This window comes from Amyelois transitella, chromosome 24 (assembly GCF_032362555.1).
Source record: "Amyelois transitella isolate CPQ chromosome 24, ilAmyTran1.1, whole genome shotgun sequence".
Classification (NCBI taxonomy): domain Eukaryota; kingdom Metazoa; phylum Arthropoda; class Insecta; order Lepidoptera; family Pyralidae; genus Amyelois; species Amyelois transitella.
In genome coordinates, this window is record NC_083527.1 from 6,493,948 (window position 1) to 6,514,421 (window position 20,474).

Sequence of the window (20,474 nt, forward strand, 5' to 3'; positions counted from 1 at the left end):
TAATATCTACCCCGCTTTTTTGCAAACACCTAAACTTTAATAATCTTAGATAATTTTGAGCTAAAACTGTTGCGCGTTGAAACTTCAACCATGAACTAAAACGTTCTGGGTTTGCAACTAAAAAATTCTTACATTGTGTATCAAAATTTGTAGAAGTAATATCTTTATTTGTCTCCAACATACATGAAATATTTGTGGTTGACTCTGTAGGCCAATCACTTTGAGACAAAAATAAAAACTGAGGTCCCTCAAACCACCTTTTGCTTATGCTACCAGTCCGGAAACGAGTGGCATCATCTGCAACATTTTCAACGGTGGGAACCCAATGCCATTCGCTTTCAGACGAGATTTCCAAAATTTCACAAACTCTATGTGCAACAAATGGTTTGAGGTTATATGTTCTAGTTCGGATCCAAGAAAGAACATTTTTAGAGTCGCACCAAAAGAAACGCGCGGATGGTTTATTGATACAAGCATTGACAACAGAAGCTGCCAGTCGAGCTGCTACAAGAGCACCTTGTAATTCCAATCTTGGAATAGACACTATTTTTATTGGAGCTACACGGGCTTTGCTAGTAATTAAGGTGGTTTTTACAGTTCCATCAGCAAATGTAAAACGCCAGTATGCAGCTGCAGCATATGCAACTTTACTTGCATCACAAAATAAATGTAACTCTCTCTTTAGAACTTTCAAGTTTGAGGAATGTATGTAACACCGCGGTATTCGCAACTTTGCCGAATCAGAAATGTCTAAAAACCATTGTTTCCATTTTATAATTTCATTGTTTGGTAATGTTTCATCCCAACCTATTTTGTTTCGCCAAGCTTCCTGAAAAAGGATTCGGCCTCTGATTGTTAAAGGAGATAGTAAACCCAAAGGATCGAAAACGCTCATAAGGTGCGACAAAACACTACGTTTCGTGGGGTTTTCTGGAAAATCAGAAATAGAAGAATGAATATTAAAACCTATTGCATCATCTAAAGGAAACCAAATTAACCCCAAAGTTCGAACAGGAACAGAACTATTTCCTAATTCAATTTCAGTGTTCTGAACTTTTAATTCTGGGGGTATAAATTTTAAAGCTTTGGAGCAATTTGAAACCCAAGAACGCATTTCAAAACCAGCCTGTTTATGAATAAAAAATACATCACGTGCTATTGCTGCCGCTTCATCTACATTATCGAAACTTCCGAGAAAATCATCCATATAATGGTTATTTAAGATTTCGTCGACGGCATTTGGAAACCTTGACTGATATTCTAAGGCGTTCTTATTTTTAATATATAATGCAGTAAAAGGACTTGAAACTGCGCCAAAAATCATAGAAGACATTCTAAAAGCAGATATAGGAGAATCAGGAGTTATACGCCATAAAAACCGTTGCGCGTCTCTATCTTGAACACGAATTTTTATCTGCGGAAACATCTCTCGAATATCTCCTGATATTGCAACCTTACCTTCACGGAATCTTAAAAGAATATCAAAAAGAGATTGTAATAAGTCAGGGCCAGACAATAACATATTATTTAAACTAACACCGTTACATTTAGCGGCAGCGTCGTGTACTACACGTAGTTTTCCTGGTTTGTTGGGGTTTGTAACTCCGAAATGTGGTAAATACCAAGTAGCTTTTGGGTTTGGTGGGAACTCACAAGATTCTACATAACCTTTGTCAATAGTGGTTTGAACATTAACTCTATATTGATTTGCATACTGTGGATCTTTTGCAAATTTTCGTTCTAAACTCATGTACCTACTTAAAGCTAGATTATAACTACCATCCGGAATGCAAAGGTTGTCATCTCGCCACAAAAGCCCTACTTCATACTGTCCATTCGGGAGACGATGGGCAGTGTTATCTAAGATCCTAATTGCTCTTTCATCACTCGACGATCTAAGCTCTTTCTTCGTAATGCCTATTGAATCCAATTTAAAATAATCTTTGATCATAGACTTTATTTCGTCGCAATCGTCTAAGGTGCAGTGGTTAACGAATTCAACTTGTTTTGTTTTGCTTTGAGCCACGCCATAAAGAACCCATCCTAAAGCTGTTCGGCATGCTACGGGTTGAGATCTAGTACCACTGCGAGTTTCCCTTGATATAGTTAAATGCCAGTTATCGACTCCGATAAGAATTGTAGGTTCTGCGTTTTCATAAACCACATCGTCACTAATATCTAAAAGATGTGAATATGAATTCACAAATTCTTTACAAACCGTCTGTCGGGCACCTAAATTAAGATTATCTAATGACCTAGCTTTAATATGATAAAAGTCATTACAGTTTCGACCACGAATATCAAAATTTACTAATTCTATAGCCGTTTCTCTTGATAACCCCCCTACACAGTCCATTCGTAAATGGGCATTTGGGCCACGAGCACCTATAAGCTTGGATATTTTAAAATCAATAAAAGTTCCGGTTGAACCATCATCCAATAAAGCGTAAGTGTCATAAGAACGTGTAGGGCCTTTAATTGTTACTGCAATTATTTTAAGTAAGGGTTTTAAAGGATAAATATTTAAGTTCGGTTTCATATCAGTATGGGTGATGACTTGTTGACTCAAATTTGACACAGATTGACTTGCTGACTGATCTTCAGAATCAATCGCCAAATTAACTTCATGCGAAGATCGATGTAACAATTTGTGATGTCTTTTACCACATAACGCCTCAACACACGCATCTTTTGATTTACAAAAGCGATACTTGTGATTACCTTTTTTAAGACAACGGTGACATACCTTTTGTTCTTTCGCCCAACGCCATCTATCGTCTACAGATAAAGCTAAAAACTTTCTACATGTCTCTATAGCGTGATTAGTTAAATTGCAATAGCGACAGTTTAACTGAATGTGTTTTCTAGCAGTAGATGATTCTTCGGATTCAGAAGAAGTTACAGTACATTCAGTGGTTACCACCTTGCCCTTATTTTTCTGACTGGGAGCACCTAACAAATTAAAGTTCTCAATGTAACCGAACTTGTTTCGAACCTCTGTTTCGTAGTCCAAAAATTGAGAAAGTAACTCCAATTTGCTTATACCTGTAGCGGCTCTTTCAAAGGCAAAGTGAACCCAGTGATCTCGTAATGCGGAAGGTAGCTTACTTATGATGGCATTGGATAATTCGGGCGAATATAAATACTCGACTTGATTTAGTAACTTAATAGTGTCTACACAACTGCGGACCCTACATGCAAAGTCGGTCATTTCCTTGCTCTCTGAAGTAATAATTTGAGGGAATAATTTAATTTTGTTGACCTCACCTAAAATAATCAACTCGGTTTGTCCAAAGGTTTTATGTAGTTGAGATATAACCTCCTCGGGATCCGACGCAGCGACGAGTCGGATGGAAACAGCTTCTCGGGCCGTTCCTCGCAAAGCCGTACTTAATCTCGCTAAATTTTCTGCGTCGGTGTAGGCTGGCTTGGTGCTATCAAAAACTTTCCTAAATATAAGCCAGTCGGAAGGTTTACCGTCAAAAATTGGTAAGGGAATATTACTCACCTTTGGCCTCTTTGTGTTAAGCTCCGAGATAACCCGGGCAAGTGCCTGAAAGTCATTGTTTGCCCTACTTTCTGTTTTATTTTTGTTACAATGATCGTGTTGAATACTGTTTGGAGTATTGTGGCGCACGAGGAAGGTGCAAGGACCAAAATATAGGAAATTTGCTGAAAATAATTATAAAATAATAATATTTGCGCTGGTAAATAAAAGATGATGCACGCTTAAAAAACAGACAGTCATTTATTTTCTTATTTTTCTTATTTTAAAATACAAAGTTCTTGTCCTTTACAAAGGAGTTCGGAATACTCTAAGGAGTTCGTAACAACTTGAGAATAGGTTTTGGTGGATATCTTTGGATTCAGTGACTTCCTTTGCCTTTTCCTCGAGATATGCTTTCATATAACCCCTTATAGCCTCGGCTAGGACATTAGCTTTGCACTTGTTGAAGTGTTTAACTGCTTCTTGGTCCTTCAAAATTATGTCTACGAAATTTATTCCATCCATTATAACCATAAGGGGGTCCTCAGCAGAGTATTCTCTTGTAAGTTCTGTCTTGCTCTGTTCTACTCCTAGTCTGATTTTTTCGAGGCTAGCAGTCGCCCTGGACTTCCTCATGATTGGTTTTTTGGGTGTCGATTTGCAAGGGTGGGAGTTGTCCCGCTTACTGTCTTGGGACTTGTTTGGAGGTGTGATGTTTAGGTATTTGCTGAATATCTCAGTCTAAATCATATGGAGATTATTCCACCTGAAAAACATAAAAGCTCCAAAGGTTTTTATTTACCACATTTTGCTGTGGTGCGCAACGATAGAAGTACAACAAAAGTACGTATTGTCTTTGACGCATCGTGCCCAGGATCCAACGGTGTTTCTTTAAATCAAGACTTATTGGTTGGTCCCACATTACAGGATGACTTGAGACATATTTTAATGAGATGGCGGGCACATCCTGTATGTATTTCTTCTGATATTGTGAAGATGTATCGTCAAGTTCGTGTATCTTCAGAAGATGTTGATTTTCAGCGTATTCTTTGGCGTGAAAATTCTGCTTCTGAGGTACAACATTATCGACTTTTGACAGTTACATTTGGTACATCGTCAGCTCCATATTTAGCAATTCGCTCATTACGTCAAGTAGCTTATGACGAGGGTGTTCATTTCCCAATAGCTGCAAAAAAAGTGTTGTCAGACTTTTATGTTGATGATTTGATGTCAGGATGTGAAAATTTTATAGAAGGTCAACAGCTATATACTGAAATGAAACAATTGCTTAGAAAAGGAGGGTTTGAATTACAAAAGTGGACAAGCAATGATAAAAATCTAATGAAGTGGATAGAAAACGAAGAAAAACTTGGAGATAAAAGTATGAAAGAGCAAATAAAAGATAATAGAAACAGTGAAGACAATGATAATAAAATTGCAGAGGAAGAGTCTAAGACAGAGACACCAAAGTTTGTTGATAAATCTGATTCGATTACTAAAATATTGGGTCTTACGTGGGACAAATGTAACGATACATTTAAATATTTAGTGCAGTTGCCGACAATTGAAGAGCCAATCACGAAACGGAAAGTGATCTCAGATATATCACGTCTCTATGATCCATTAGGTTGGCTTGCTCCAATTGTAATAAAAGCTAAGATTTTTATTCAAAAACTATGGACATCAGGTTTGAAATGGGATGAAAAACTTACGCCTCAATTACTAACCGAATGGGTCGCATATAGAAACGAGCTTTTATTAATAAAAAGTTTCGAGATACCCCGATGGATGAACACTCGAAAGGATGATACTTCTGTTCAGCTTCATGGATTTTGCGATGCATCGAGTGAAGCATATGCCGCAGTTGTCTATATCCGTGTTATTGATAAATGTAGTAATATTAATGTAAACCTTGTTACTTCTAAAACAAAAGTAGCTCCTATCAAACAACTGTCAATACCCCGATTAGAACTTTGTGGGGCAACACTACTTTCTAAATTATTAATAGAGGTAGCTGATACTTTAGGTATTCCAAAGCAACACATTCATGCGTGGAGTGATTCTTCAGTTGTACTTGCATGGCTTAGTAGCCATCCAAGCCGGTGGAAAGTATTCGTCGCTAACCGTGTAGCAGAGATTTTAGGAAGTTTAGACAGATCTCAATGGTCTCATGTCCAATCAAAATATAATCCTGCGGATATTGCATCGCGTGGAATTATGCCGTCTGACATTTCAAAAATGAGACTGTGGAAGCAAGGACCAGATTTTTTGAGAAAGGTAGTCATAAATTACAATGGAGATGATATAACATATGATACAAATACAGAAGAAAAAGGTATTAAAATATGTCAAGTATTAACAAGTATAGATGATGATGTTATTATATGGGAAAGATTCTCATCATTAAGGAGACTTCTAAGAGTTATATCGTGGTGCAGGCGATTTATTTTGAAAAGCATTAATAAAACCAATGAAGGTCCTCAATGGCTAACTAATGTAGAATTACAACAAACATTACATATATACGTAAAGCAATGCCAAGTTCGAAGTTTTTATGAAGATATTGAAAGTATAACTAAAGGAGGAACAGTTAAAACAAAAAGCAAACTTAAACCGTTAAATCCTTACCTTGACGATGATGGACTTTTACGTGTTGGTGGGCGGTTGGATAGAACAGCTACTTTCTTGAACGTAAATAAAAGACATCCAATCATTCTTCCGGCTAAAGCTCATTTAACAAACTTAATTATAAAGGATACGCACGAACGAACTATTCACGGGGGTATTCAAATTATGATCAATCATCTTAGAACAAAATACTGGGTTATTGACGCTAAAAACCAAGTAAAGCATTATATTCGCAATTGTGTTATTTGTATTCGATATGCAAGTCAACGTAGAGAGCAACTGATGGGACAATTGCCAACAGCCAGAGTTACACCAATGAGACCTTTCAAAAGAAGTGGCGTCGACTATGCTGGTCCTATTGCTATAAGAACGTCCAAAGGGCGTGGTCATCATGCATATAAAGGGTATATTTGTTTATTCATCTGCATGGTGACTAGAGCAATCCATCTAGAAGTAGTAAGTGACCTTACTGCTCAAGGATTCATTGCTGCCTTTAAAAGATTCGTAGCTAGAAGAGGACATTGCGCAGAGCTTTTTAGTGATAATGGTACAAATTTTGTGGGTGCAGAACGTGAATTGAAGTCCTTATTATTTGCAGAAAAGTCTAGATTACTGCCAGAAATAGCGGATTGGTTATCTACAAATGGTACTGAATGGCATTTTATCCCACCGCATTCCCCCAACTTTGGAGGACTATGGGAGGCTGGCGTAAAATCCACTAAATATCACCTTAGACGGATAATCGGAACTTCTACACTTACTTTTGAAGAAATGAGCACTCTCTTATCTCAAATTGAGGCTTGTCTTAATTCGCGTCCATTATCAAGCTTAAGCTCATCGGCTGATGATCCCGAGCCTTTAACACCAGGTCACTTCTTGATTGGGGAGCCATTAGTACTTGTACCAGATGCAAACTATGAAACGTCAAACATGAGTAGCTTGAAACGATGGCAGTTTATGCAACGCATGGTACAAGATTTTTGGCGAAGGTGGTCTCAGGAGTATCTTACACAATTTTTACATCGGTACAAATGGAGTTATCAAACGCCAGAACCAAATATTGGTGATATAGTACTAGTAAAGGAAGATGATCTTCCCCCTGCGAGATGGTTGTATGGAGTTATAACTCAAAAGCACCCTGGGTTGGATAAGATTACGCGTGTTGTTACTTTAAAATGTAAAGGGAATATAATTAAAAGACCCGTCTCAAAGTTGTGTATTTTACCTATAGCTAAATAGAAATTTGTGGTATTTTTTTTATCATTTACACTGATACACATGCACTTCTATTAACCTTTTCTTATGAATTAGTAGGTTAGTTTCTTTTTGTTATTTTTACTTTCGTTACATTTATGAAGATTTGATTTTTGTTAAGTAAAACATTAAGTTTAAAGATAGCATAGTGAATGTTTTTAACATCTCATTCATTGTTTTATGGACATAATGTCCATGGTGGGCGGAATGTCCAAGCAGAAAGTTTTGTTGTAAGTTTATGGACTCTTTTGATTTTTGGCATTGTTCGGTTGCTATGGTTTTTTATCTTTGTTATTAGTTGGTAAGATGGAGGAATAAATTTTTCTTTTTTAGTTCGCCTAGGACACGGTATTTTTATTTAATTGGACCCTCATTGAACAATATCCCTTGCGGGGTAGACAGAGCCCTGAAAAAGACTGATAGGCCACGATCTTTAGCTTAATGATACATACCAAATTTCATCGTAATCGGTTCAGTAGTTTTTGCGTGAAAGAGTAACAAACCTCCATACTGACATACTCACAAACTTTCGCATTTATAATATTATATATATAGTAGGATAAATTTCTGTATTACTAACAAAGTGGATCATGATATCTGAATAAATAAATTAAATTAAAAATTATTAATGTCCCCCAAGGTAGTAGGTGTAATTGTAACGTCCATAAATAAATTTCAGACTGATGTAAACAGGAAAATGGACGATTATAATTAGCCGTTTGTTTTTGTAAACGAAAAATACGCCATTCGTGGGTAGTGGGTAGGCATTTGTTCATTTTTAAATCTTTATCCTATTCCAGGAATTAAATACTTGGCAACTTACGTTTTCAACAGTTTTTACTGGAATTGAGATTCAAATGGTGATAAGCAACCTGTCACTATTTGAATCTCAATTTCATTAATAAGCTCAACAAATTTTTCAATCTTATCAGGACTGTTGGTTGGTTGGTATTTATTTGTGTACCTACTCAGACAATCGGAAAAACTTTTTTGAACGAGACTTATTACCGTGTGGTTCCCGGCGCTAATAGAAAAAAGAATAGGACCACTCCATCTCTTTCCTCGTGGATTTCGTAAATGGTGACTAAGGGAAAAGCTTATAAACTTGGGATTCTTCTTTTAGGCGACAGCCTATAGCAACCTGTCACTATTTGAATCTCAATTCTATCATCAATCTAAAAAGCTGAACGTGGCCTATCAGTCTTTTCAAGACTCTTGGCTCTGTCTACCCCGCAGGGGATATGACGTGACCATATGTATGTATTTTAAAAAGTTTTAATGCATTACACCTCCGCCTACGTAACAATAAAAACTTTAATTATAATGATTTTTCATCCAAATATTACACGCGAAAACATAACACGCGGTCGTAAAGAATATTAAATTAGAATCGGCTACCGTAAAACTATCTTTTTCTTGGTGTAAATTGTAAGCAGAAGAGGTAACTATTTCCATCTGCGTCTATATTATCTTTGTACCTAAGTATTAAATTGAGGCTGATATGGATTAATTTTTAGTCAATAAACATGACAAATAACATACTTGCCTCTAGTCCGCTGACTCCAAGGTTATTATTTGTGGTAAAGTCACAAAAGAGTTGAGAAAAAGGTACAGGGCGTAGTTAGGAAGGGGCCGGATGATCTGTGCCCATCCTAGAACAGTTTCTGTTTTCTGTTTCACATATTTGCATCCACCCACGGGGTACGCTCGACGCCATTTTTACTGTCGAAAAAACTATAGCTGTTTCGCTTTTTATTATGACGCGAAACGGGATAGCGATAGTTTTTTGGACAGTAAAAATGGCGTACAAAGGGGCCTAATCTTACGGTGATGTTATTAAGTCATCAGCTACTAACTTGTACCACCAGATATTGCTCTAGATTCAGTGTTTTCACTGAAATGAAAGTGATATCATCGCGTCACGGCTCGAGAGCTGCATACCTAGAGCGAGGCAGACGGTTTTTTCAAGGAATGTCTTAATTGATTTATATTTCAGGTATTGGTCGGTATTAGAGAAATCTGGTGTTTGATGAGCTGTATGGTTTCCGGTGATGATGAATGATAATGGATGAAATGCAAGAGAGTATAAAGAACTTGAAATAAAAGTTTGATCACCCAACTACATTGTATGAATTTGTCCCATAATAACGTAGACGTAGGTTTGAAAGATACGTACATACATACATATGGTCACGTCTATATCCCTTGTGGGGTAGACAGAGCCAACAGTTTTGAGAAATTACAAAACAATTAGGTTATTATTTATAGTAGAGTCACAAAAGAATTGAGAAAAATCCTCGCTCATCGCCGACGTGGTTTACCAATGATTGAGAAAAGTGAATGAAATACGTTAAAAAAAGAACTTTTCCCGAATATTTTCGTCTTCTTTAACTCTCATGTGTAACTTTCCAGTTACGCCTTTACTATTTACACACGTGATTGATACTTTTTCTTTCGATAAAATAATGTCGAAGAAGTCAAAATCTTACAAAAACTCTTTTGAAATCAAATTCAGGACACAAAACTAAAAATAAAAGTAATCTCCAAACGTCACACACGACAGTAATAATCAAAAAATCCATCCAAAACCATATAAACCAGTATTATAACAATATTATGAGAAGATTCCTGTATTTAACATAAAAATGAGTGCAGAAATGGAACACGTCGAGGGCTCCTACAAATCCTTACAGGACAATATCAACAAATTAGCGGAGAACCAGAAGAACATAATTGCGAAATTCGACAATTTGTCAAAGAACGTGGACGATTTCAAAAAGGTTTTGGCCCAATTCTCCGATAAAATTGTCGCTTTTGAAGATGTTAGCAAAGACAGGAAGAGACTAAAGGTTGAGATTAAAATTTTGAAGAACAGGATAGATGAGCTGTATGCTATAGTGAAAGAGGGGAAGGAGGATAACACTTCATGTCCGAGCGACGTCCAGGATGTGGAGTCTTGTCATTCAGGGTTTTCGTGCTCGTCAAAGGTAATTTTTGGTAAATTAATTTGGCGGCCTCTGTGGCGCAGCGGTAGTACGCTTGTCTGTGACACTGGAGGTCCCGGGTTCGAATCCCGGCCAGGGCATGATGAGAAAACAACTTTTTCTGATTGGCCTGGGTGTTGGATGTTTATCTATATAAGTATTTATAATAAAATATAGTATCGTTGAGATAGTATCTCGTAACACGAAGTCTCGAACTTACTTCGAGGCTAACTCAATCTGTGTAATTTGCCAAAAAAATTCTTATTCTGTTCCCTCGATGTTTTGTTCCACAGAAAGCGTACTCGACTTTCATTCATAATTATTGTTAGGTAGGTACTCATTAATCTCTCACATTGTTTAAAATTAATGAGACAGTAATTAACTTAGGAAGACACCAGAAAATGTATACCTTAAAAGTAATTCTTCGGCAAATTTTAGGCAAACAAGTGTAAAAGTATAAAGTTTATACTTTTACACATATTTGTCTAAAATTTATATTATAAACCATAACTATTCATACTATAAACGTAATGATGCGCTATTTTATTTTCCTCATCCAATCGAATAGTGGTTTAAAAATAACTTAATACAGGACCATTATCAAAATTAATTTAGAAAGAGTCGTTTGAAGAAACAAATTGCTAATTGGACATTGTTTAGCCGCGAATTGATTAGCTTGGAATTGAATTGATTCGCAAGCAAATGGAGGGTCGTAGCCAGAGTGGGCATTTTTGTAGTAATGCCCTCCCTACCTTTTGGGATTTATTCATTCTTTGCATAGGGCTTCGCTACCGTGAGAAATTTCAGGAAAAAAAGTACAAAGTAAAGTAGTAAATATATCTATGCCAGATCTCGTGGAAATCAGTCCAGTAGTTTTTGAGTTTAATCGTTACAAACATACAACGATAGACATCTTATCTCGTATCTATCATTAAGCCTAACAGCTGAACCTAACAGTTTTTATCTAGATTATTTTGTGTTGTGCCAAACTACCTAATTGGTCTAGACTTTCACTTTCAAATTTACATAAAATTTGGTTGTTGGATTTTCAACAGCTCACAATCAGTAGCGTTTGCGCAATAATTACTTAAAATGTTAATTTTTAGCTTACAAAGTTGTTACACAAAAATAATGATATTTGTTTACGCCTTAACATCATAACTGTTGTAACATACATACACGTCTGTATCCCGTGCGGGGAAGACAGGGCCAACAGTCTTCAAGACTGAATGGCCACGTTCAGCTTTATGGCTTATTGATGGAATTGAAATTCTAATAGTGACAGGTTGCTAGCACATTGGCTACAAGAAGAATTCCAAGTTTAATTAGCAATTCCCTTAGTCGTCTTCTACGACATCCACCAGTGGTCCTATTCTATTAGAGGGCCGGGAACCACACGGCACTATTGTAAAATTACAGTTTAAAACTTATATCTATTTTCCCTTTGGGATAATTACGCCTTTCCCGAAAGGGTAGGCAGAGACAACATGTTTCCACTTGGCCCGATCCTGGCATGAGGTTCTTATCGAGGGAACCTGGTTTTTTTATCCCCAGTTTACTGTTAGTCTAAGCCCCTTCCAAAGTTTTCTTTCCTTCCGATGTATATGTATACAGTGGGTTGCCAAATTAATAGGGACAGTCGAAAAATATTGTTTTTTTACACTTTATTGGTCCATAACTAATTAAAAACGTTGTTTTGAGTTATAATTATATTTAATAATATTAGACACACATCTTACAAGTAGTTTAAACAAAAAAATAACAGTCTTTGGGTAATTAGAAAATATTAGCAGGTATTACGAAAATGGCAATGAGATATTGCTAATATTTTGTCACATTTCCTTTAGCCTGAATGAGTGCTTCGATCCGCCTCGGCATACTTTCTATGCACTGTTTGGCACTTTCCTTTATTTTAGGGTTGTGGTGCCACACATTTATAAATTTTTCGATCAGTTTTACCTTGGTGGTTATCACTTCCTTGGCAATTTCCGCCTTGGTAATTTCCCATAAGTTTTCGATGGGGTTCATGTCTGGAGAATTGCCAGGCCAAGGTAAAACTGGTATATTGTGGTCTGCTAAAAATTTTGTTACACTCCTTGCTTTATGGTATGGTGCTGAGTCATGCATGAACATGAATTCCTCCCCCTCTGAGAACCATTCCCGGAGTTGCGGCAACAAGCGAGTTTCTAGGACCTGCCTGTATTGGTCCTGTCTCATGGTTCCCTGGACAATGTAGAGACGCCCAACCCCTTTAGCACTTATGACAGACCATACCATTATTTTAACAGGGTGTTTAACGCGTTCCACAATGCAGTCAGGGTGAAATTTCTCGCCTGGGCGCCGCCTGACAAAGTTGCTTTTGTCGGCAAGAATCTCAAATGTTGATTCGTCTGAGAAACACACCTGAAAAAAAATATTTATAACTTATATGAAAATCTTTTTAGATAATATACCATAATATTAATATAAATTATCAATTGACATTAAAACTGACCTTGCTCCAGTCTTCAACACTCATCAGACGGTGTTCACGAGCCCAAGCAAGTCGTTTCTTCTTCATCGCCTCTGTCAGTCGCGGTTTTTTAGCTGGGCGATGTCCGGTCAGGCCTTCCTCTGCCAACCTACGCTGTACAGTTTTCTTCGAAACTTGTATTCCAGACTCCTGTACCATCTGGGTTAACAATCCAGCACTTTTCTTCCTGTTTTGCAAACACATATCCCTGATTTTCCTATCGGACCGTGGTGTCGTAATCCGTTTTCTTCCGCATTTGCCTTTTCTTTTGGGCAAAAGTGGCTGATCTTGATCCAGATTTATTTTTATTTTATTTACTACCGACTTAGAAACACCAGCCAGTTCTGCTATCTTCCTCTGAGAATGACTTGTGTGCAAAAGAAGGGAACCTCAGATTTTTTTCTTGGAGACAAATCTACCCCTCGACCCATAGTGAAAGCTGTAAAAATAAAAAATTAATTAATTTCGTCCTAAAATCAGCCCCAAAATACTTAAGATTTAATAAAAATAAAGTAATACTTACTTGCAGTCAATAATAATTTCACAAAATCACAAAATAACTTTTTAAAATAATTAGTTACTTATTTTACTTTTACACGTGTGAAGGACTGCGCGTCTCTCCCGATAATAAAATATTTTTACAAAATAAACAAATCCCATAACACTTGAAATTTACTTTCAAGTTGATCTGTAGAGGTGCTGTGAACATAAAAATACATTCCAGGACCACTTACACCACTTGAAATAGCAGTCAAACGCGCCTGAAGAAAAAATATGATAAAAAATGTGACTGTCCCTATTAATTTGGCAACCCACTGTATTTATAACATAATACATGTATATACATTATACATATGTATGTGTATTTAATATACGTTTCCTTATTCAACCTGTTTTCATTTCTTTCGTTCTTTCCACATGACCAAACCATCTAAACATTCCCTTTTCTATTCCTGTCACTATAACTGCGTTCACAATGCTGTGATGTGAAAGAAGTTATAGTGAAAAGAAGGTAGGTAAGGTCATAAAGTTTACCAAGTTATTTCAATTTTGTTTCATTATTTCAGGTAACAATGACCACTGGCCTGGACCGGGAGACGATACGCTCAGCTTACGAAGATGTAAGATCAGACGGAACTCCAACTGAATGGTGAGTTTCTCCAAGGTTCCCTAAACCAACTATGTGGTATGGGTCCCAATTATAGTTCCCATGGCACGCACTCTGGGTTGTTCTCGAGGGGAGCTTTGGCTCCAGGAAGACTATGAATAGAGGTAGCGATACGAAGAAGATGATATACATATACCTATGCATAAATCACGCCTCTTTCCCGGGGGGTAGGCTGAGATCACACCTTTCCACTTGTCACGATGCTTGCACACTTCTGTCGCTCCATCCACATTCATAACTCTCTTCATGCAAGCTCGGCGGTTTCGAGTAATCTTGACCTGACCTTTTGATGACTCCCTTGGATCTTTTAATAATTTTTGCACGAAACCTGCCGATTATAAAACTGCTGAACGCCATAATGGTTTAAGCAATAATGACATAATTTAGATACTTAAGAACTTATTTTGGAAATACCGTTTTACTTATTATTTAAAGTAAATAAGTAGGTCCTTTCTCATTTTACTTATTAGTCATTAGATCATCGTCTGAATGATCAATCTATATAATGACGAAATGGCCTAGACGGACGGACCTCCATCAAATCGGAGACGTTCCCCCGAAACCGACGAGCTTGCATGAAGAGAGTTTTGATTGTGGATGAAGCGATAGAAGTATGCGGGGACCGTGGCAAGTGCAAATATGTGGTCTCTGCCTGCCCCTCCGGGAAAGAGGCGTGATTTATATATGTATGTAGGTACCTATATATAATGAAACAAAACAATGTTGACAGGGCGGTGTTCAAATTCGAGGGCGCGCGCATCGTGTGCTCGGCGCGCGGGAGTGACTTCACCGAGTTCCGGACGCAGTTCTCAGACGACGAGCGCGCCTTCGGATACCTCAGGTGAGGCTTATTTATTTATATCTGTCTCACTCGTATAGTGTGAGTCCTGAAGAGAAAGATATTATATCTGTCTCACTCGTATAGTGTCTTAAGAGAAAGATCATTTGTTAACGAGTCAAGAGAGTATGTCTTTGTATAACTAGAAGGTTGGTTGGCCTGTTAGAAAAGAAATGCTTAATTAAATGACATACACATAGAAATTGTATGTTCTATGTGCCATCTGCTACTCTTCCCGTTCAGTTTGTACCTACTCGTATAAGCTAATCAAAGGAAATGCATATAATAGCAATCTATCAATATTTGAATCTCAATTCTATCACTAAACCATATAGTAGGTAGATGAACGTAGCCTTTCAGTCTTGGAGACTGTTGGCTCTGTCCATCCCGTAGATGATAAAGACGTGATAATACCTATGTATTCATGTATAAGTATTTTAATATTTTATCAGGCTGCAAATGGGCGACGAGATGTCGAAACGTCGGAAGTTCTTGTTCGTGACGTGGGTGGGTCCCAACGTGTCAGTCATCAACCGAGCCAAGATGTCCACGGACAAGGCCATCATCAAGGACATCATATCAGTGAGTTTATTTGACATTTTGGGGCGAGTTGAGGGTACTAGACCTCGAGGCAGGTCACCCATGAGGTGGACACATCAAATAAAATCAGCACTAGGTGACCCTCTCTGTGAATGCTACAGAAAGGCAGCGATGAGCGATGAGTGGTGAAGGATTGTGAAGCGAGCCACTAACCCTTCTGTACGACCACGACCACTCTGACAAGAGTGTAACGCATAAGAAGAATTTGACATTTTCATTTTACGCGCGACGGCCGTGGTGACGCAACAGTAGTTCTTGCTATTTAATTTGGCCGTGACACTAGGCGTTGTGGGATGTGGAGGTAGGTAAAAGGGCTGCCGCGAAGTGGGAAAAACTATCAGTGTTTCGGTTTTTATTGATGACGTTAAACGGGACAGCGATAGTTTTTCGCGTTCATTCAGGCAACTGGATGTGTAACCATGACCAATACGGGTTAGGTAAGGTTCTCCTGCAAAGGTTGCGGACGTCAGACGGGAGACGCTTCGTGTAAAAACCTGACTCGCCCAATGCAGGATCCATGGTCAAAGGCATACCCTGGGCTCTGCTGGACTCTCTCTACCGGACTAGGTGGAAGATAACTTATATAGTAAATCTGTCTATTACGCTAGGCATGTCCCGGGCTCCTCTCCAGAGTGGTGAGGATGCAACCGGGACTAAAGCCAGGAGGCAGAACATAATAACTAGTTTTTATCCCGACATTCCCACGGGAGCGAAGTCCCGGGACGCAGATAGTCATAGTATAAAGCTCACATCTCACTTGTGTTGTGGATTCCCAGCGAATCATTCCGCTAACTTTCACCATAATCGTGACCGCGGCTCACGTTTTATAATTCTTCTCAATGGGCATTCTGAAAGCATTTATTTCCTAGACTTTCCGTTTTCTTTGAAACTAGCCAGCGGTCGCCACAAAAATAGAATTAAGTAAGTATTCAAAAATAAAATACATAGATTATTAAGACTGTCCGTCTTCTTATCTTGAATTCAAGAAAAAAAAATACTTGTCACATTTTTTTTTTAATTCTCTTGGGAGCGAAGCCCAGTGCAAAAGCTAGTCTTTTATAAAACTAAATAATGAACGCATTATACACGTACTATGAATCATATTAAGGCTAGGTTAGCCATAGGTTTGTCGATTAGTTCGAAAAGCCTTATCGGGGCTTATCACCCATTGTAAAAACCGCGTTTTAGTTTCAAATATAAATCAAATAAAGGAATTATTATTTGTAAAATACAGGTATAATGATGGTTTTCTTTATAAGAATTGCGATTATGGCAAGATTTATTATTTATTTATAATTTCTTTACAAAAGGGGTAAAATTTCATCAAAATCAGGTTTGTAGATCCGGGATGTAACCAGACTAAGAAAAAAAGAAGAAAAATTTTTAATAATTTTTTTAATATAAATACTCACAATAATTACACTGATGTACACAAGACATCCTCAAACGTCTAGTACATTGTAAAATATCAAGGCGGGTTCGAGACAGTATCCATAGGTATTCCACAGTATATTGACATCATCAATTATTTACTTTTGTTAGCTTTGAAGAGCAAACGGTTGAGAATACATCAGTTACGCCATGAAGAGAAAGAGAACAAACCTCACAGTGAAATTACATGAAATCATACAGATACTTCCTTACATTAAAACTGACAGTTTGAGCAACTGCACAAATGAAATCGTAACCAACAATACATTTATACTTTGACACGTCCAAATCGATCTCCTTGCTACCTGCAATCAATTTCAGTTCCACCAATGTCGCAATCTGAGCCAGCAGGTTACTCGTCAACCCGATTTTGTCTTCGAGTATTGCGTAAAATATTGCAAGCAAACGGTCCAAGGTGAACATTTTAGGTCCGAGTTGTGTATTAAGTTTTTCACTAATTTTCGCTTTTGCTTTCACTTGTTGTAACCTCTTACGCTGTTTCCCGTGATTCTTCATGAACAATCTCTTGTCTTCTTTTGGTGGATTGTAGCTAGCTAAGTACGCTGCTATTAGTAAAAATTTTGCATAGTAAGGCAGTTCAAAGCTCTGTGCAAAAGTTTTGGTTGATGTCAATTCGTCTTTTAAGGTATTTTCGAAATTATATGATTGCGGTAAGTCGCTGTTTTCCTTTCCTGGTGACAATTTGTTTGGGTTGGCTGTGCTTATTCTCAGGTATAGTAATTCCAAACTTGTTTTTAATATCGGTGATATGTGCCTCCACAGTTTGGTCAAGTCCTGTGCTTGAATTTCACATTTTATTATTGGTTCACAGTATTTCACAAAATTAACTTTGGCCATATGTTGTAGTTCGATGAGATCACGACATGGACGGTAGAAAACACTCAGAAATGCATTAAGGAAATTAGCAAACAACTCGGGCTTCTCAAGTTCACTCTTTATTTCATCTTCAACTTCGTGATTGCTAAGTAAATAGCATATGAAGGACTTTTGATGTAAAAATATGATTTTAAATAACTCCTCTTTGTTGTAATTAGGAAAATATATAGTGATGGGTTCACGCACTCCCATTTTGAAGGTAAAATTGTCGTACACTAAATGGCTGACAAACACAGTGCAAATGTTTAAGTTGCATAGTTCTCTCAGTCTTAGCATGGCGCACATGATGCTCTGGTCCATACTACGCAGTCTTTCAGCTCTGTCGAATACCAATACAATAGGCGCGTACTTTGTAGCGGTATCACCAATGCGGTTCAAAGCGTTTGTGAAATCCAGCATAGTTTCACATTTTACTTCTAAATCATCACATCCAAGGCCAGATAAAATCATCTCGTACATGATTTTAGGCGAATAACACTCTATGCAGTCAATAACTACATGTCTGTAGCATAAAAGCCGTAAAATTGTTTCTATACAGACACTTTTGCCGGTCCCCATGTTACCACATAAAAACAAGGAGCACGGTAATGGTTCATCATGATCACCAAATAAATTGTGTAATTCGTTTAATTGAGCTTCTCTACAAGGTATTTTAGCTAGGACTTCTTCCATTATTTAGTATTTTTAGTTAAAAAAATAAAAACAATCAATCAGCCATTCGGATAAGTTGATTTGACTTTGACAGCTCGTCCGTTGAATTGACGTTTCATTTCGCGCGTTTTAATGCAATGATAAGTTACGGTCTCCCTACGTCGAATCTGGTGGGAATAATTTTGGTTACTTATCTTCTTTTTGTAACCCTTTAATGTAGAATAAAACAAAAATAATATCATCATCAAACTCCAGAAGTCAGTATTATCAAAATATTGAACATTTAATGCAAAAAACTTACTACGAACAGAATACGTTTTGTTATTGCTACAGTTCAAATAATACATTGTATACTGATTTCTTTATTTTTTCAGAACTTTGCTGTGGAACTTCAACTGGAAAGCCAAGCTGAAATAGACATCGATCAGTTCAAAGATACGTTGAACAGAGCCGGCGGAGCGAACTATGGCACTGGAATCCGAGATTTATGAATTGCACAATGTAAAATTAATTTCTTACCACAAGTCAAACATGACCTCATAAACTTAAAGAAACCTTCATAATAAACCTTTTTTCCGTGGTGTGTTCATAATTTTTCGAAGATCAGGCCGTTATCTGCTTGAAAAAACATTTTTATACCATAATAATTAGTCATTTCGTAACAATTTTAGTCTTATTTTTTGTCAGTAAAGATCTATTTATTTTTTTTATTAACAAAATTTATACCAGTTATTGGAATGTACTGTAAGTAAACAATAGGTAATTTGTAAAGGCATTGTGCAATTAATTCTTTGGTACCATAATTTAAGAAATATGCCAAAAAATATTAGCAATGTTGCCATGTAGAGGGCGCGCTAAGTGCATTTATTTTTTGTCAACATGTATTTTTGTGACTGTCGAAATTTTACTTCATATTGTATACAAAATATGGATTTTATGGGCTTTTATACATTGAATAATAATTATTATTACGCAGCATATTATTATTATCGATAAACCAACTGAAATTAAATTAACCAACAATATTCTGGAGTTTTATTTCACCATTTCTTGGATTACAATGGATTTTTGAAAAACAAAAATACTGTCTTTGTCCAACAGCACTACTAAAAGAAACAAACAAAATTCTTAATTCAAAATCAATTTTATTTTAGCAAAGATAGAATACAAAACGGATTACATACAAAATTCATTATTTTTCCAACACTGCATTTTTTTTGGTTAATGAGCTATATTGTCCTAAGTTTAGCTAAATTGAACACATTAAAGAACTTTGCAGACGAAAGACGATGCACAGTTTTTTCAAGTTTGGAAAAATAGGTTATTTCTTGAGAATATCTGAAAACGTGGCTTGTGACCATATATATTGGAATCACTATGTGATTTTGTGTTTTTCACGAAACATGTTGCTGTTAATAGCTGTTTATTTATGTAAAGTATTTAATATTTATATTATAGTATATATAAAATATATATTTCATCTTAAGTTCTCGGGCAACTATTTATTCCTACAAAATGTTTATTTAAATCTATACAATAATTGCATGTACAAAAACATATCGGTATTATGCACCGTTCAGCTGTGTAAACAATATATTTGTAGTTAGTTAAAAAAATGCATGCTTTCAACATATAGATAATTCATTTATTGGATTTGCTACAAACAATTTACGTACATTTAAAATAAAAAATTATGAGGGTGTGAGTCGCAGCAATACAAAAAGGTCACAACTCAACGAATTTATTGCTATAGAGCAATATATTGATTTTCAGTTATGACTTAGGTGATACTGCAGATCAATCTGCTCACGTAATAAAAAGATAAAGAGACTCGTGTCATAACATATACGTATATGTTAAAAAAATACTGCATAATGTAACAATGCAATAAATAGTTATCTGGAACTTCTATTTGCTATGGCTATTATAGTTTGTATATATCAATATGCTAGCTTTAGATCGGCAGTGTAAAATGTCACTGAAAAATAATAACTTATTATATTTATGAGTGAGTTTCTTAAGTT

The 20,474-nt window shown here is 36.7% G+C and overlaps 3 protein-coding genes across 3 annotated transcripts in view; 2 read left to right on the top strand and 1 right to left on the bottom strand.

Annotated features, from left to right (window-relative positions):
• The window catches only part of LOC106137581 (coactosin-like protein), a 37,730-nt gene extending 18,255 nt beyond the window's left edge, over positions 1 to 19,475 (top strand). The window contains exons 2-5 of the mRNA XM_013338430.2: positions 13,933 to 14,015; positions 14,764 to 14,874; positions 15,324 to 15,453; positions 18,825 to 19,475. Of these exons, the coding sequence (XP_013193884.1) occupies positions 13,933 to 14,015; positions 14,764 to 14,874; positions 15,324 to 15,453; positions 18,825 to 18,941 (441 nt within the window). The 3' untranslated portion in view covers positions 18,942 to 19,475. The remainder of the gene's footprint in view (positions 1 to 13,932; positions 14,016 to 14,763; positions 14,875 to 15,323; positions 15,454 to 18,824) is intronic.
• On the top strand, positions 3,697 to 7,713 carry LOC132903328 (uncharacterized). The gene has a single exon (XM_060951365.1). It carries the CDS (start codon positions 4,238 to 4,240, stop codon positions 7,352 to 7,354), a length of 3,117 nt encoding a protein of 1,038 aa, XP_060807348.1. The 5' UTR covers positions 3,697 to 4,237; the 3' UTR covers positions 7,355 to 7,713.
• Positions 16,850 to 18,561, bottom strand: LOC106137580 (origin recognition complex subunit 5). The gene has a single exon (XM_013338427.2). It carries the CDS (start codon positions 18,469 to 18,471, stop codon positions 17,086 to 17,088), a length of 1,386 nt encoding a protein of 461 aa, XP_013193881.2. The 5' UTR covers positions 18,472 to 18,561; the 3' UTR covers positions 16,850 to 17,085.
• Positions 19,476 to 20,474: the final 999 nt, after the last annotated feature.